The sequence below is a fragment of the Rhinatrema bivittatum genome, chromosome 8 (genome assembly GCF_901001135.1).
Source record: "Rhinatrema bivittatum chromosome 8, aRhiBiv1.1, whole genome shotgun sequence".
In the NCBI taxonomy this organism is placed as follows: domain Eukaryota; kingdom Metazoa; phylum Chordata; class Amphibia; order Gymnophiona; family Rhinatrematidae; genus Rhinatrema; species Rhinatrema bivittatum.
In genome coordinates, this window is record NC_042622.1 from 210,601,948 (window position 1) to 210,620,352 (window position 18,405).

Sequence of the window (18,405 nt, forward strand, 5' to 3'; positions counted from 1 at the left end):
GTGCGGCATGGAGACGCTACAGACGCCATTCTCCCGAGGCTGGTGAAGAAAGCAGAAATAGAGGTGAAGCATGTAGGACGAAGCCGTCTGAGTCCAATGGACGCAACAGTCATCTGGAAATCTGATCACCTTACTCATCGTACCTCTTTCCAAATCATTTATAAATATATTAAAAAGCACTGGTCCAAATACAGATTCCTGAGGCACTCCATGGTTTACCTTTTTCCTGTATGAAAACAGACCATTTAATCCTACTTTGTTTCCTGTCTTTTAATCAATTTGCAAGCACCAAAAGGACATCTCCTCCTATCCCATGACTTTTTAGTTTTCTTAGAAGCCTCTCATGAGGGACTTTGTCATGGAATGTTCCCCAATCTTTATTTTTTTTTTGAAAGCATAAACAACTGATTTACATGTTCTTGTTCCTCTCCAATCATGATTTTATAGATTTCTATCATATTTCTCTTCAGCCATCTTTTCTCTAAGCTGAACAGACTTAATCTCTTTAGCTTTTCCTCATAGGGGCACTGTTCCATCCCATTTATCATTTTGGTGGCCCTTCTCTGTAAGTTTTCTAGTTCCACTATATCTTTTTTTGAGATGTGGTAACCAGAACAGCACCCTGTACTCAAAGCGCAATACAGAGGTAATATGATATTCTCTATTTTATTCTCCATTCCATTCCTAATTATTCCATAAGTTTGGTTTGCTTTTTTTGGCCACAACCACACACTGAGCCAAGGTTCAACCTATTGTCCAAGATGACACCTAGATCCCTTTTCTGGGTGGTGATTTCTAATATGTAATTGGATTATTTTGGGATAATTTTTCCCTACGTATGTCATGTTGCACGTTGCCACATAAAATTTCATCTGCTATTTTGGATGTGCGATTGCGTACATATTAGATTTCACCTGTCCTAAGACTCGTTTATTGACCTCTATATCAGTGTAACTACCGGATTTAGTCTTAAACAGAAAAAAAGGCGGGAAACCTATCTTCCACCTCTCGCCTCTATGGTGGTTGCTAGGCAGTAGCGGTGCAGTGACGCACGGCCGTGTGAGAGGGCGCGCGCAGGGCACGCTGGGATATTTAAGTCCTCCCGCGGCGCGGAGACGCCATGTCTCCGGCGGGAGAGGGCCTGGGGCAGCGGCGGAGACGGTGGCGCGGACGGCGGCAGCAGCCGGTGTCTCAGAGGTCGGTAACGGTAGCGGCGGCGCTGGTGCTGCTCGGGCTGGCCGTGGCCTGCACGCTGTTGCCGACGCTGGCCTGGCTGTGTCTGGCGGCGCTGGGTACGGCCGCTGCCGCCGGCTGCTGTTGGGGTTACTGCGGCACTGAGCTCCCCTTGGTTCCCAGGCTCGCGCTCTCCCAGGATGTGCGGCTGAATGGGGCCCCGGGGCAACGGAACCGGGCCTGGCAGCAGCAAGAGGAGGAGGAGGTGGTAACCCGGGCAAGGGCCTTGGAGTTCAGCCCCGTGGATCCGAGCCTCATGGGTAGCTACTTGTGCAGGTCTGAGGCCCCCACAGCCGGAGCCAGACCGCGGGACATCAGGGAGCGCCTGGCTAAACCCAACCCGGCTTTACCCTCCCCAACCAAAAGGCTTTCCTTTGGGTAAGAAAGGATTAGTGTCAGGTAGAGGAGAGGACATGTGTATGACTTTACAGCCTGATGTGGATGCGGGAAAGCACTGTATGTTTGTGTATATATTCAGCCTAGTATGGGCAGAAGATACGTCTGTGTGTACTATATGCAGCCTAGCAGTGTTGGGAGATGTCTATATATGTAATCCTTGCGGGGAAGATGCGTGTCTTTTATATACAGCGCAGAGAGGTGACCCTTGTGTCTGTATGCATGTATATATAGTCCGGTGGGTTTTGGTTCCCATTTCCAATATATATTTTTTTTTTTAGCTAGTCCAATAAGAACATAAGAAACTGCCATTATTTGTAATTACATCCTAGTGCATGGTGGTATTTGTAGTTTCCAATTACTTTCAGTGAAAGTGCTGCTGACAACAAAATGCATCAGAATGGACTTGTCAAAAATCTAGGACTGACACAAAATCTCCCTTCTGGAGTTGGGAGCTTTGGGAAATGTGCATAAGAGGAGAAAGTGTAATAGGGGTGGTTAAGTGTTGTATCAGTAGATGCTGCTGCTCTCTGGCCAGGAGATGTATGTATCTGACCTATAGGCAGGAATTTGAGGGTGATGGTTTATTTATATGATCTGTTGCATTGTATAGAGGAGTTGCAGTTTGCATATAGATAGGGACCGGATAAAATCTGTATGTTTATACAGCCCAGGAGAGGGGAGGACAGTCACACTTATATGTGAGTTGGTGCAGATGCGTGGGCAACACTGTATAACATCACCTTGTGTGTGTGTTGGTGAATGTGTGCATAAGACAGGGATTGTAATGTATGGTGAACATAGTTTGAGGAGAAACTTTATTATGCTGGTGATATGGGTGTGCAGTATAATATTGTATTTATATTTGGTGTATATTGTGACACTATGGTGTAGTGTGTTTTTGTATATGTAATTGAAAATGTGATGTGTATACTGTGTAGATGCATTAAATATACAGCATATTAGTGGATGAGTTTGACATGAGCTTTGCTACCTTACTTTCAAGAAAAAATCTAAGCTGTGGCTTTTCAGCCAGGTCTTCCATAGTGAGACCCCATTTCCACTTGAGCTAAGTACCTGAACTTTTAATTAAGCACTTTGTTATATTCCTCTAGTTCCCAGTGCTATTCTAACTGCAAATCTGCTCACTGTATGTTATGTTTTTCTATACAGGCATTTGTCAATAGATATCACATCGGTGTATAATTTGATTAAAATGCCTTATTAAAAGCATTAAAATAGTTAATGAAAAATGAAATACATAAAACTTAATACAATAAAAACATTTAGTGCCTATAATTAAAATTATAGCCACTAAAAGGACAAGATAAAGTAAAGTTTTAAAAGAATTTAGGACTCTGAAAATGCTTTCTGGAAAAGCCAAATTTTTTGAGTGCTTTTTTAAAAGCTTTAGTATCTGATTCGAGCTGTAGAACCTGAGGGAGAGTGTTCCATAGCAATGGAAAGTGCTCTTTCACGCATTGCTTGCTGACCTGGTATTCCTCTAGGGCAGAGCTTTCCAAAGTGTGTGTCGCGACACTTTAGTGTGTCGCCTGCAGTGTGCCGGTGTCACGCAAGCCCGGTGCACGTGATGGGGCGGAGCAAGTGGTATACCAAGGAGAGGTCAGAGGGAGCCAATGCGGCCGCCAGTGGACCTCATCCCACTGGCGGCTGAGTAGTTAACCATCGCTGTGCTGTGCCGGAGACACAGCAGGAAGATCGGCAGGGCCGTGGTGGAGCTCATGTCACCACGGCCCGAAGAAAAAGGTCACGTCAAAACGTGCAGGTGCTCCTCCTCCTTCCTGCCCACGTGGCCCCGGAAGAAAAATGTTGCCAGAGCCGCACGGGCAGGAAGGAGGAGCACCTGCACGTTTTGACGTGACCTTTTTCTTCGGGCCATGGTGACGTGAGCTCCACCATGGCCCTGCTGATCTTCCTGCTGTGTGTCTCCGGCACAGCAAGAGATGGTTAACTACTCAGCCGCCAGTGGGATGAGGTCCACCGGCGGCCGCATTGGCCCGAGAAGATCAGGGCTGCCGCAGAGCCCATCCTGCAGCGACCTGTGAAGAGGAGGCCCAGAGGTAAGAGAGAGAGGCTGAGGGCCTGTAGAGTGCTTGTATGAGATGAGTTGAGATTGTGTGCATGTATGAGGACCTGAATGCAGAGACAGCATGTGAGGGAGACAGCATGTGGGAGTGAGAGAGAGCCTGGGTGTGTGAGAGTCAGACAGCATGTGCAAGAGAGACTGTATGAATGATTGTATGAGAGAGTAGGTGAGAGTGAGAGCCTGTGTGTGTGTGTTTGAGGGAATAAGATAGATGGAGAGAAAAGAAATTAGAAAAAAAAGACAATATGAAATGAATTGGCAAAAAAATAAGAAAGGGAAACTGGAACAAAAAACCTGTGACCAACCGATTAGAAAACTAAGATCAGACAGCAAAGGTTAAAAAAAAAAATTACTTTTTACTGATTGGCACATGTAATCTTTGGTAATGTGCAAGAATAGCATTTTCTCTATGCGGATCTCACAATGTACGAGATCAACATGGAGGAAGTGGAAACCCACGGGGCCTGCACAGAGGAGGCAGCAGAATGGGCTTCAGTGCCAGTAGCAGCAATCGGCGCCTCCCCAATAGCCATGCGGCATCAGTGACAGTGGCAGCAGAGGAATGAGAGGCTCCGAGGTTGCTGACAAAAGAAAGAAAGGGGGTCTGCCTTTAGTGTGTGAATGTGACTCTGCCTGGGGGTGTAACTGTGAATGCATGGGTGCCTGCCTGAGGGTGTGTCTGTGTATGAGAATGAATGGGTGTCTTCCTGGGGTTTGTATGTGTGAGAATAGGTGCCTGCCTATGTGTGGTGTATGTGTGTGTGTGTGTGTGAGAATGAATTGGTGCCTGCCTGGGGGGTCTGTGTGTGAGAATGATTGGGAGCTTGCCTGGGTGTGTGTGTTTGTGTATGTGAGGGAGCCAGAGAGAGTGAGCATGAGTGTGTATGAGAAAATCCAGGGGAGGAAGAGTTTGTGTGGAGGGGGAGAGAGTGTCTTAGAGCAGCGGTTCTCAACCGGTGTGTCGCGACACACTAGTGTGTCGCCAAGCACCGGCTGGTGTGTCGCGTGCTCCCGGTCTCTCCCGCTGCTCTTTCTTCCCTGCTGCCGTTGCTGCCGGGCTATCAACACGTTCAAGCCCAGTGGGAACGGCAGCAGTGCTAAAAGAAGCTGTGGCACTTGTGGCTGGCCTTTTGTTCTTCCCGCGCTTGCCCCCCCCGTGACCCGGAACAGGAAGTGATATGCGGTGCGTGGGAAGGAGAGAGCCGTGCCGCGTGATAAAGTAGCAGCGGCGGCTGCAGCATCGGCCCCTGAGCAATTGAAGCAGACGGTAATTGAGAAAGGAGACAGCAGCTTGAGCCTCCCACAGCCGATGGGATTCTACTTTCTTGGCTTGCGGGGGCTGGAGGAGGCTGCTGCAGCTACCATTTGTGCTCGGGGAGGGGCGGGGAAGAGGAAGTGAGTGAGAGAAAGAAGCAGCCAGCCTGCATGTGATTGAGAGCATGTGTGTGAGTGAGAGAAACTGGTCAGAGAGCTGATGTGTGTGTATATGTGAGAGACAATGAAAGTGACTGCTCAAGGAGATGACTAATGTGTATGTGAGAGTGAGAGACATTAGTCAGGGAGGTGACTGTGTATGTGTGTGAGAGAGAGAAAAAGCGTTGAAGTGAGAAATCTGGGTATGGGAGAGAGCATGGGAGTAAGAAACCTGGTGTTGTGGGGGTGTGTGAAAAAGCATGGGAGTGAGAAGCCTGATCATGTGAGAGAGAGCATGGGAGTGGGAAGCCTGTGTGTGTATGCATGAGAGTGCGAGACTGGTTGGGAAGGTGACTGTGTATGAGAGAAAGAGACTGGTGTGTGTGAATATGAGAGAAAGAATGTGATTCAGGGAATGAGAAGCCTGTGCAGTGGAGAGCGAGCATGGAAATGAGAGAGAGACTGGTGTGTGTGTATGTGTGTGTAACAAAGTGATTATGGGAATGAGAAGCCTGTGCATGTGAAGAGTGAGCATGGGAGTGAGAAACCTGGGTGTGTGTGAGACGCAGCATGTGAGGGAGAAGCCTGTATGTTAGACAGGACATGGAAGTGGGAAGCCTGTGTGTGTATGCATGAGAGTGATCAGGTGACTGGTGTGTGTGAGAAAGAAAGTGATTATGGGAATGAGAAGCCTGTGCATGTGAAGAGTGAGCATGGGCGTGAGAAACCTGGGTGTGTGTGACACAGCATGGGAGTGGGAAGCCTGTGTGTGTGTGGATATGCATGAGAGAGATCAGGTGACTGGTGTGTGTGAGAAAGAAAGTGATTATGGGAATGAGAAGCCTGTGCATGTGAAGAGTGAGCATGGGCGTGAGAAACCTGGATGTGTGTGAGACACAGCATGGGAATGAGAAGCCTGTATATCTGAAAGAGAACATGGGAGTGGGAAGCCTGTGTGTGTGTATGCATGAGAGAGATCAGGTGACTGGCGTGTGTGTGTGAGAGAAAGAAAGTGATTATGGGAATGAGAAGCCTGTGCATGTGAAGAGTGAGCATGGGAGTGAGAAACCTGGGTGTGTGTGAGACGCAGCATGTGAGGGAGAAGCCTGTATATTTATTTTATTTATTTATTTACTTTTATATACCGGTGTTCGATATTACATATCACATCGGTTTACATTTAAACAAAATTTGCAGGAACTTATGCGTTACCTTTGTCAAATACATTAAACATTTAAATATGGGGATTGTTAACAAGGGATATAAAAGAACATGGGGAATGGCTAACACTATGGGATGCACGAAGGGAAGCACAAAGGGGAGTGCCCCTTCAGCGCGTGACGCCTGGTGTTATGGCGCCGTTTAACGTCCGTCACAGTCCTCAGTGACATCAGAGGGGGGGGCGGGTCTCTCAATCGAGGATCACACACCTCCCCTCCCCTCCCCTCTTAGTTCCAGATGGATTCTTTCACCTTTTTTTCTTTCTTTCTGTCTTTATCATCACTGTTAGTTATTTCAGGGAGCCCGGTGGTGATGGTGTGTGGCATCCCTGTGCATATATCTGAAAGAGAACATGGGAGTGGGAAGCCTGTGTGTGTGTGTGTGTGTGTGGATATGCATGAGAGAGATCAGGTGACTGGTGTGTGTGTGTGTGTGAGAGAAAGAAAGTGATTATGGGAATGAGAAGCCTGTGCATGTGGAGAGAACAAGCATGGGAGTGAGAGACTGGTGAGTGTGTGTGAGACAGAGAAAGTGATTATGAGAGTGAGAAGCCCATATATGTAAGTAGAACATGGGAGTGGGAAGCCTGTGTGTGTGTATGGCATGAGAGAAACTGTTCAGGAAGGTGACTGGTGTGTGTGTCAAAGACTGTTTGGGAGATGATTGGTGTGTGAGAGACAGAAACTGGTCATGGGGGCATGACCGGTATGGTGTGTGTGTGAGAGACATGGGCATTAAGGAAGAGGACCATGAGTATAGAGCTTAGCCTCTACTGCTGCTTCTGCTGTGTGCTACGGCCTGCATGGAAGAGGAGTAGGAGAGCTGCTGGAGGGGGTAAGTAGAGGTGGCTTTTTAAGTTTATTTTTCTTGATTGACTGCCATTTTAATTATTTAATATTATGTGATGTGTCTGCTTTTTTTGAAATATTTTATTGGTGTTTGGAGAATTTTTAATAGTTTTTGAGTTTTTAATTGTTGGATGTTATTCTGTTCATAGCTGTTTAGAAACATTTATTCTACTTATTAGTATAGTTTTACAATTATTTCTGTGTGGGGATCTATAGCTGCTTGCTAGTTCTGTTTTCCTAATAAGAGGTGTATTGGTTTTTAGGGCCTGATTTAATATTTATAGTGTTGCCTTTTCATAGATAGGGTTGCTCCTGTTTGGGTGTGTTCCATAATACAGGTGTAACTGTGTGCGGATTAGTTTATGTGCATTACTACAGATCCTGGGAGTATGTTAGGTCGGTTCTGTGTCTGTTACCGAGATGAGAGATTTTACTAGCATGTAAGAGTTTTATCAGTCTTATTTGTTGTGTTTTCTCAAGAGGACATGCATTGGTGGTAAACTGCTGTCTTTTCATAAGTAGGGCTATTGAGCCTGGAAGTAGAAGGAGTTTGAGTTGCTGTTACTGAGATGACACCAGAACCAGAATATCTTTTTTGTAGGGTGAGTTGTATGGGGAATGTCTTAATTCTGCTTTACATCCATTATTGTGGGTCAGGGGGGTTCCCGTGGATGCAAACTGTACTTTTACATCTAGCCCCGTGACGATCATGGGTCAGTGTCACGCATGTGAGAACCATCTGTCAGGTGTGTCCCGACAGAAAAAAGGTTGAGAACCACTGTCTTAGAGCCTGAGTGTGTCAGTGTCTGTGAGAATGAGGTTATGGTGTGTATAAAAGCATGAATGTGTATGTATGTGACAGTGTATGTGTGAGAGAGAATAGACATGTGAGTATGTGTAAGAGAGAGGATAACCTCCTAATCCTTGTTAATATGAGGGTGACTGGAAATCAAGAGCTCCCACATATGGACAGCAGGTGCTTTTTAAAATCCTTATTAGTTTTAATTATTGAGTGTTTGATATATGTGCTGTTTTGAAATATTTTATTGGTGTTTGGGAAATTGTAAAAAATGTATATGATTTTAATAGAAATTCTATTTATCTGTAGTTTTAAAATATTCTTTTCTTAGTATGGTTTTACTATTATAACTGATGCTTTGTTTCTTGATTTTATTTGTTTTATGAGGAATAGTGGTTCTGTTTTTCCATTGTTAATACAGTCTGGCTTCTTGGGGTTTCCATTTCAGTTTTTGTCTAATTTGTGCTCCTTTATTTTGTATTCTGTATTTGGTGAGGGTCTGTCTCTGCTCTGTGTTGTGACCATGATGAGAGATTCTGCTAGCATAGGGATCTATAGCAATCTGGTTTGTTTTGTTTCCTCAGTAGGTGGTGTATTGGTATTCTAGGACCCAGTGTAATATTTACCCTTGCTTTTTCAAAGGTTAGGGTTATTTTTGTTTGAGTCCTTGGTGATATTACTGTTATGTTACGATGGGATTGCAGTATAGATTTTAAGTGTCTTTTGCAGGGTTTTGTGTTAGTTCACAATGTGCCTGGCAGTGGAAGGTGTTTGTGCTGCTGTTACTGTGAGGTGACACCAGAATTTGAAAATATCTTTTAGTATGATGAGTTGTAAGGGAAACATCCAAGCTCCATTGTTTGGGGAAATTTCAGTGGATGCACAGTTACAGAACTGGAGGTGCAGGATTTATATTGACATTCTGTCCCTTCCTATAAATTCCAGACTTCACTCTCATAGCCTCATTCAACTAATTCTATGTGGCTATCAAATAATTTTATAGTGTGAAACTGGCCAGCTTTTTAAAATTACACAGAAGAACCTTTGGACTTTTTTTTATTAACACCAAATATTCAAAAGCTGTGTTCATCCCATCAAGCTCATATATCTCATTAGAGGTAAATTGAATAACACATTAACTTTGTTTTATTATTATTACTCATAAATTATAACATTAATCTTGGAATATTATATATTTTTAATATAAAAGGTTTTCACAAGATAGGTTGTGTTGTGAAACATTTTATTATGTATGTATTTAAGGACACATACATAAATTGTCGAAATACATTTCATTCGTTTAACCTTTAACCTCTGGTTTGCTAGTAGACTGAATTACTGTCACGAAATTTTGTCTGAAAAGCTTTTTTTTTTTTTTTTGGAAAGCTCTGCTAAATTTGTTAAAATCCACTTTGAGGCTATTCTTGGTAAAAGATGAACTATAAAATGTATATAAATCTAGTATTGTCAATTTTAATGACTTGCTTTCCAGAAATAAGGGGTAAAAGTAATGGAATTCTATAAACATTTTATTTTAGAGGGTATTTTTTGTTTTTTGGAAACAGAGTACTTTTAACATACTTTTTTCCTTCAATTTATTACTAAAATAACTTGACTTATATTTGTAGTTCACATGACCTGCAGTTATTGGCATATCAGTTCCTCATTTGATTTATTGAAGAATCCTGGCATCCTGATGTTCTGCCTTCCCTTTTTGTAAAGCCTAATTTGAAATAAAATGTTTATTCTCATCCTTAGTTCCATAGTGTCAGTCATGATTTCTATAATTTTCTCCTGAAGTTTCTTGCAGAAAGAAGCTGTCTGTAGATTCTTGGTATGCATTAGCCCTTCTCCAGCTTCTGTTTTGGCTATTTTAATGGAAAACTGATAAGAAAATGAAGTAAAAAAAAAAAAATTAAATATGGATATGTAGGCTGCATGCTACCTGAATTGGAGCTGAGAATAGAACAGGTCAGTTTTCAGAGCTCCCAGTGTGTACACTTTTTTACACATAGCATAATATTTCCTTTTCTTTCTCTTTAGGGAATCTCGAGGTATGGCAAATCGTTATAGGATGATTCCTCGTCGGCGATACCCCATTCATCAGCCGCAGTATTCTGCACTGGGATCCCTCCCTATGGTGCAGTGGGATGGTTATCAAAGGAAAAATGTGTTGTCTTTAAAAAATTCCTACATGGTGCATAGTCCTGTCACGGTGAAGATAGCGCCTCTAGATGTCAACATCTCTCGTTCACAGCTGTAAGTTTACTATTTCTCATTCCAGAAGCAACATACTGAGTTGAAAAGGGAAGACAAGGCTTCTATTTTTATCCACACGAGAAGAGGCAGTGTAAAGTCGGGTGCCTCTACTAAGCCTGCCAACAATATGGTGGTGGCAGCCTAGTGCTGTGTGAATTCTTGTCCAGTTAATGACACATTGGTGTATGACACAAAACTGCAAAGAGATTGAATATGTGCAGAATATACTAACTGGAAAAAAGAAGGGATGGAGGGACATCCTAGAAACCTTCAAATATTTGACAGGCTTTAATAAGAGGTGGTAGCACCAAAACCTTGACTTGTAAGAAGACTCACCTGGATGTGATAGGAAGTGATCCTGTAGCTTGGACCTGCTCTCCAGTTGATGCCTTAGACCAGCGGTTCTCAACCGGTGCGTCGCGACACACCAGTGTGTCGCCAAGCACCGGCAGGTGTGTCGCGTGGCTCCCGGTCCCTCCCGCTGCTCGTTCTTCCCTGCTGCCGTTGCCGCCGGGCTATCAGCACGTTCAAGCCCAGCGGGAACGGCAGCGGTGGAAAAAAAAAAAAAAGCTGTGGCATCCGCGGCTGGCCTTTTCTTCTTCCCGCGCCTGCATTCCCCCCCCCCCCCGGACCCGGAACAGGAAGTGGTGCGCGGGAAGAAGAAAGGCCGTGCCGCAAGAGAACCCACGCCTCGCGCGCCATCACGGCACACATGGGGAAGCGCTGCTGCGGCCGTATGGCCAACCGGTCTTCCTGTTCGGGGGGGGGGGGGAGCGGAGGCGCCGCGTGCAGCTTCCGCTTCCTCCCCCCAATGCAGGAAGATCAGCTGCCTCTCCTGCTGCCACCCGTTCTCCTGCTATCTTCGGGCGTCGGGCCGTATGGTCCGTCTATCTTCCTGCTTGGGGTGGGGGAGCGGAAGCGTCGCGCACAGCTTCCGCTTTCTCCCCCAAAGCAGGAAGATCAGCTGCCTCTCCTGCTGCCACTGGCCTCCTGCTATCTTCGGGCGTCGGGCCGTACAGCCCGCCGATCTTCCTGCGGGGGGGGAGGGAGGAAGCGGACGTTGTGCGCTGCGCTTCCGCTACCCCCCCCCCCCCCCTGACAGGAAGTTCGGACGCCCGAAGATAGCAGGAGGCCGGTGGCAGCAGGAGAGGCAGCTGATCTTCCTGCTCTGGGGGAGAAAGCGGAAGGGAAAGGAGAGAGCAGCATGAGCCTCCTGCGATCGATGGAATTCTTCCTTCTTGGCCTGCGGGGGCTGGAGGAGCAGGTACCGTTTGTGCTGGGGGCGGGGGGGGGGGGGGAGAGGAAGTGAGTGACAGAAAGAGAGAGAAGCAGCCAGCCAGCCTGTGTGTAAGTGAGAGAATGTATTTGATCGAGAGTATGTGTGTGATTGAGAGAAACTGGTCAGAGAGCTGATGTATGTGTATATGTGAGAGACAATGAAAGTGACTGCTCAAGGAGATGACTGATGTGTATGTGAGAGTGTGAGACAGTCAGGGATGTGTGTGTGTGAGAGAAAAAGCATGGAAGTGAGAAATCTGGGTATGTGAGAAAGCATGGGAGTAAGAAGCCTGGTGTTGTGGGGGTGTATGTGAAAGAAAGCATGGGAGTGAGAAGCCTGATTATGTGAGAGAGAGCATGGGAGTGGGAAGCCTGGGTGTGTGCATGTATATGAGAGAGACTGGTTGGTAAGGTGACGGTGTGACTGGTGTGTATGTGAATGTGAGAGAGAGAATGTGATTCAGGGAATGAGAAGCCTGTGCACGTGGAGAGCGAGCATGGAAATGAGAGAGAGACTGGGTGTGTGTGTGTGTAACAGAGAAAGTGATTATGGGAATGAGAAGCCTGTGCATGTGAAGAGAGTGAGCATGGGAGTGAGAACCTGGGTGTGTGTGAGACACAGCATGGGAGGGAGAAGCCTGTGTATGTAAGACAGAACATGGAAGTGGGAAGCCTGTGTGTGTGTGTGTATATGCATGAGAGAGATCAGGTGACGGGTGTGTGTGAGAGAGAGAGAAAGTGATTATGGGAATGAGAAGCCTGTGCAGGTGAAGAGTGGGCATGGGAGTGAGAAACCTGTGTGTGTGTGAGACACAGCATGGGAGTGAGAAGCCTGTATATCTGAAAGAGAACATGGGAGTGGGAAGCCTGTGTGTGTATGCATGAGAGATCAGGTGACTGGTGTGTGTGTATGTGGGAGAGAAAGAAAGTGATTATGGGAATGAGAAGCCTGTGCATGTGGAGAGAACAAGCATGGGAGTGAGAGACTGGTGAGTGTATGTGAGAAAGAGAAAGTGATTATGAGAGTGAGAAGCCCATATATGTAAGTGGAACACGGGAGTGGGAAGCCTGTGTGTGTGTGTATGGCATGAGAGAAACTGTTCAGGAAGGTGACTGGTGTGTTTGTCAAAGACTGGGAGATGATTGGTGTGTGAGAGACAGAAACTGGTCATGGGGGCATGACTGGTATGGTGTGTGTGTGTGAGAGACATGGGCCCTAAGGAAGAGGACCATGAGTATAGAGCTTAGCCACTACTGCTGCTTCTGGTGTGTGCTACAGCCTGCATGGAAGAGGAGTAGGAAAGCTGCTGGAGGGGGTAAGTAAAGGTGGCTTTTTAAGTTTATTTTTCTTGATTGACTGCTATTTTAATTATTTAATATTATGTGATGTGTCTGCTTTTTTTGAAATATTTTATTGGTGTTTGGAGAATTTTTAATAGTTTTTATGAGTTTTTAATTGTTGGATGTTGTTCTGTTCATAGTTGTTGTGAAACATTTATTCTGCTTATTAGTATAGTTTTACAATTATTTCTGTGTGGGGATCTATAGCTGCTTGCTAGTTCTGTTTTCCTAATAAGAGGTGTATTGGTTTTTAGGGCCTGATTTAATATTTGTAGTGTTGCCTTTTCATAGATAGGGTTGCTCCTGTTTGAGTGTATTCCATAATACAGGTGTAACTGTGTGTGGATTAGTTTGTGCATTACTACAGATCCTGGGAGTATGTTAGGTCGATTCTGTGTCTGTTACAGAGATATTTTACTAGCATGTAAGTGTTTTATCAGTTTTATTTGTTGCGTTTTCTCAAGAGGACATGCATTGGTGGTAAACTGCTGTCTTTTCATAAGTAGGGCTATTGAGCCTGAAAGTAGAAGGAGTTTGAGTTGCTGTTACTGAGATGACACCAGAACCAGAATATCTTTTTTGTAGAGTGAGTTGAACGGGGAATGTCATAATTCTGCTTTACATCCATTTATTGTGGATCAGGGGGTTCCCGTGGATGCAAACTGTACATTTACATCTAGCCCTGTGACGATCATGGGTCAGTGTGTCACGCATGTGAGAACCATCTGTCAGGTGTGTCCCGACAGAAAAAAGGTTGAGAACCACTGCCTTAGACATTCTCGGAGCAAGAGTATGTTTCTCTCCAGGGTTGTGTGCCCAGAAAGGAAGGGTTAGGACTGTTGCTGTAGTTGGTTATTCAGTCATTAGGAATGTAGATAAGGATGGCTGGTGGGTATGAAGATTGTTTGATAACTTGGTTGTCTGGTGGGAAGGTAGTGGACTTCACGCGTCGTCTATATAGGACTTTAGAGAGCGCTGGGGAGGAGCCAGCTGTTGTGGTATGTATGGGTACTAACAGCATAAAGTGCAGAAGGGAAGTTTTGGAGGCTAAATTTAGGTTCTTAGTTAGGAAGTTAAAATCAGAACCTCTAGTGTTCCATTCTCAGAAATGCTTCCTGCCCCATGCAGCAGAGGCAGACTGAGCTCCAGAGTCTCAATGAGTGGATAAGATAGTGGTGCACAGGAGAAGACTTTTAGATTTGTTGGAAACTAGGGAATGTTCTGGGGAAAGGGAAGCCTGTTCAGACAGTGTGCACCACCTTAAATCAGCATGGAAACTTGGTTGCTGGCACCAACATCTGAAAAAGAAAGCTTTTAAATTTAAACCACGGGGGAAAGTAGAGAGTTTAGAAACACATGGCTCAGAAGGAGGTATACTTAAGATACTGGCAAAGCAGGGAAGTTGGAATATCCCAATAGAGGTGTTATAGTAAAGGATAGCCTGGTTGGGTTTAAATAATACACAAATATGAATAATTCCAAACTGTATCTACTAATAAGCAGGTTGTGAATACAAATAGAAATGACAAATACATTTACAATATCTATAATATGAATGTCAGAAGTCTGAAAAATGGAGTTGAATGAATTTATAGAGATGAGGCCAGTTTATACAAAGGGATATATCTATCCATGGATGAATACAAATCTCTATACGTTAAAAAGATAATTAAGGTATTTTAGTTCCTCCTAGGGTGACTAAGCTGTTTTTTTTTGTGTTTTTTGTTTTGTTTTTTATTAAATCATAGGATCAAATCAGTTTCTTTTGATTTGCCTTTAGGGGGAATCATCAGATGAAAGATCTTGCTTTTTTATAGTAATGAAGCTTGTCTCTAATAGAACAAAACCTTTCATCAGCCATTCCTGAAAATGAGGCGAGGTTGTATGTCCAGAATTCAGTTCAGATAGCATCATTAGAGGTCAATATTCAAAAGCCATTTAGACAAAACTTTTCAGTTATCCATCTGAATGGCAAAATGTCTATATCCAACACCATATGCGGCTACTTTCTAGCCACATAAGAATGTAGCTGCGTAAATTGGGGGCAGGCTGGAGGTGTTTCTGGCAGGAGTGGCTCACTCTGGGCTGTCCTAGAGTTAAGCCAGTTAAACATAACCGGCTTACTTTAAGTTAGCTGCTTGCACTGCTGAATATACCTGGCTAATTAGCTGAATGTTTATCTGGCTAACTAGCTGAGCTGCATAGCAAATGAAAATGGACCCCATTAGTATATAGTTTATCCACCCAATGATTTACAACTACAGAGTTGGCATTATTGAATTAAGGGGCTATCATTTGTCCCTACTTTTCCTATGTGATCTGTTTGCAACATGGTTTGTTAAATTCTTTAGAAAATTGCCCACTTTTTGAGTATAGTAGGGGGTCATTTTCTGTCCCTTTTCGCGTGCGATAGCTAGATATGGGCAGAGTTGGGGCGTTGTCAGGGTGGACGCCACGGAAGCTTTGCTGACGGCGAAAAGGTAAGATTCCCCCCCCCCCCCCCCCCCCCCCCGTTATCGCTGCCAGTAGCACGTGCCCAATAGCACCACCTTTCACGGTGGTGCTATTGGGTGCGAAAGCCGGCAGTGATAACACTGAGGTAGTGTGATCGCTGCCGGCTTTTGCAGCCCCACCCCACCCCCTTACTGTGGGATTCACAAACCTTTGCAACGTCAGAAAATCCTGCCCTAAATTTGTGTGAAAATCTAGAGATTTCTCTGGATCCTCCTGATCCATTGATTGTAGCTTTAGTATTTTGAGATTTGAGTGTGATTGAGCAGAAACAATATTAAATGTAATCTTTCTGTGAATGAACATGGAAGTGATGAGAGTTCATACAAGGAAAAGTCTTTAATAAACCTGCTTGTAAGGGAGGTGGCATAGTAAGCATGGACAGATCAGTATATTGCAGAAGTTAAGTATCAGTCATCCAACAACTTCAGTATAGGTTGATGTGTTTGGGGTTTTACAATCAGGACTATGGAGCAATTTCCTTACAGCTAAGGAATTTTGTATCTGTATGAAAAGTATCCCATGATACCTAGCTTTTATATTGTTCCTAAGATCCATAGATCTTTTGGTACTGCCAGGTTTGCCCAATTGCTTTGGGAATAGGGTTATTATTGAACCAGTTGTTTAAGTATGTAAATAGGTTACAAAAAGCTAAGATTCCACAGATCACTTCCTATATACAAATTCAATTTTATCTCATGGTTGCATAAGTTACTTATGCTGCTTAGTTACTGCAGATATTACTGCATTGTATACTAACATTCCAAAAGACTTGGCTTTGCCTATCATTGATATAATTTTAGATAAGCAGGGTTATTTGGTTCAACGGAGGGAATGCATTATGCAATTAGACTTATTGGCAGTGTTGAATAATTAACTTTTACCAAAACAAAAATAATTACCAGCAAATCATGGGGATAATCTGTAGCTTGCTTGTATGTGGGCTTCTTTGAACAGCAGTTAATGTATCAATCTGCCTTTTTTGTCTTATGTTTTGGTAGAGGTTTGACAACATATATTTTGGATTAAGGACAAGTACTGTGGAAGAAAGCCAGTTATTTTCAACATGATTAACACTTTTGTTGTACATTTAGTTTACAATATAGTAGCATGGAATGTGTCACTTTTTTGGACATTATGATTTATTGGATTGCTGAGGGGCTTTTCACAACAATTTACAGGAAGCTGGCAGATCCACGACCTTCGAGTGAGAGTATTCCTGAAGGACAATTTTTGTGGCTTCATAGACTTTGCATTGCTGATAGAGAATGTAAACAAGCATCTGCTATGGCACAAAGGGTCCTTAGTAGGGAATATTGTTAACCAAGGTTAAGAAAACACAAACAGGATAACTTATGCTAATCAAGTTATTTGATTCTCACATAAGACCCATCTCCTAGATTAGTATGTGCAATTTCTTATTCTAATTGATCTACAGCTATTAAACAGATAACTTTGAAACATTGGGGGGTGTTGCATGCACACAATTTACAGAACCACCAATTTTTGCTTGTTTTTAATTACACACTGATTATAAAGGAAAGTATCTGTGCTAGGACTAGTTTGGGTTCATGCACTGACTATAACGAAGAATGGACAAATTCAACTAAAGATACTATACTGTACAAGATATCTACTCAATTTGATTGCAGTACACAAGTGGTATGCCCATTTGATAAAACCTACATAGGACAAAGAAAATGGTCTATTAGAAGTCACACATTCGAGCATAAGAGCTGTATACACATTTGAAAAATCAGGCCCCTCTAGTACAACATTGGACTTCTTATAAACATACTTTGGACAACTTCAACATTTTTATTATATCCAAGGCTTTATTAAAAGGGTATGGTGTTTCCTGTTCAGCAGGAACATTTTATTTTTGTGGCATTCTTTAAATCTTTTTGAGCTTAATATCGATTTTGAGGAGTGGTGTGTGGTTTGTGTGTGTTTTTTTTTGTAATGTGGACAATAGTATTGGTCCCTGGGGGTATGAGCCAATTTAGTGCATTTTATTCAAATAAGATAGCATTGACTTAATTGGTTCTTGTAGGTTGCTTGATTGGCTTTGTTGCATTTAAACAGTGGTATTTGTGTGGTGTACATAAACATTGTTAAAGAACGGCATTCTTTAAAGAGTTAGAATGGTTGCTGCTTGAATGTAAACAAAAAAAAAAATTTTTTTTTAGCAGTTTTGAATCATTGAGGATAAATGAGTCATGACACTTCAGGGAACCATACCTTATACCTGTCAACCTTTCACCTAAGGACAATAAATACGTGGCTGACACACAGTCGTCTCACCCTTAATGCAGCAAAAACTGAAATCATACATTTATCCACTATTCCAAATTCTACCTGTGCCCTTCCAACAGAACTTACCTTTGAAAACGGCATCATTTCCATACTTAGCCAAGCATGCAAACTAGGTGTCATTGATTCCAATCTATCCATGGCTACAAATATTTCAGCTGTTACAAAAACATCATTCTATAAAATCCACTTACCCAAACCTTTACTCTTTCCCAATGATTTTCGATCCGTTTTCCAAGCTCTGGTCTTGACTAGTTTTGATTACTGCAACTCACTATGTATTGGATATTGGTCTTCCTGACCACACTATACAACCTCTCCAATTGATTCAAAATTGTGCTGCTACACTTCTTACTAATACCTCACGCAAAACTCACATAACCCCAATTTTAATAACAATTACACTGGCTGCCCATTCATCAACATGTACAATATAAACTTTTGATGATTCAGTTAACCATATAGAGGAAGCAACTATGTAAATGGTCCGCTATTCATCTTTACCAAACACCTCGTCACTTATGTTCCACAGAGAGAAACTTTCTTCAAGTTCCCACTCTAAAAACTACTAGATTAGACTTAACCCATAACCAAGCCTTTTCTGTTGTGGGTCCCAGACTGTGGAATTCTTTACCCAATTCATCTGTCAATTCATCATTAAACATGAATTTTAAAAAGCCATAAAA

At 43.4% G+C, this 18,405-nt stretch overlaps 1 protein-coding gene across 3 annotated transcripts in view; it reads left to right on the forward strand.

Annotated features, from left to right (window-relative positions):
- Positions 1 to 1,084: 1,084 nt before the first annotated feature.
- Positions 1,085 to 18,405, forward strand: part of POM121 (POM121 transmembrane nucleoporin) — a 113,691-nt gene continuing 96,370 nt past the window's right edge. Inside the window, exons 1-2 of one of the 3 annotated variants that reach the window (XM_029612947.1) lie at positions 1,085 to 1,611; positions 10,061 to 10,276. In XM_029612947.1, coding sequence (XP_029468807.1) covers positions 1,121 to 1,611; positions 10,061 to 10,276 — 707 coding nt within the window. In that variant the 5' untranslated portion in view covers positions 1,085 to 1,120. The remainder of the gene's footprint in view (positions 1,612 to 10,060; positions 10,277 to 18,405) is intronic. The other 2 variants (XM_029612946.1, XM_029612948.1) reach the window with 2 other exon arrangements.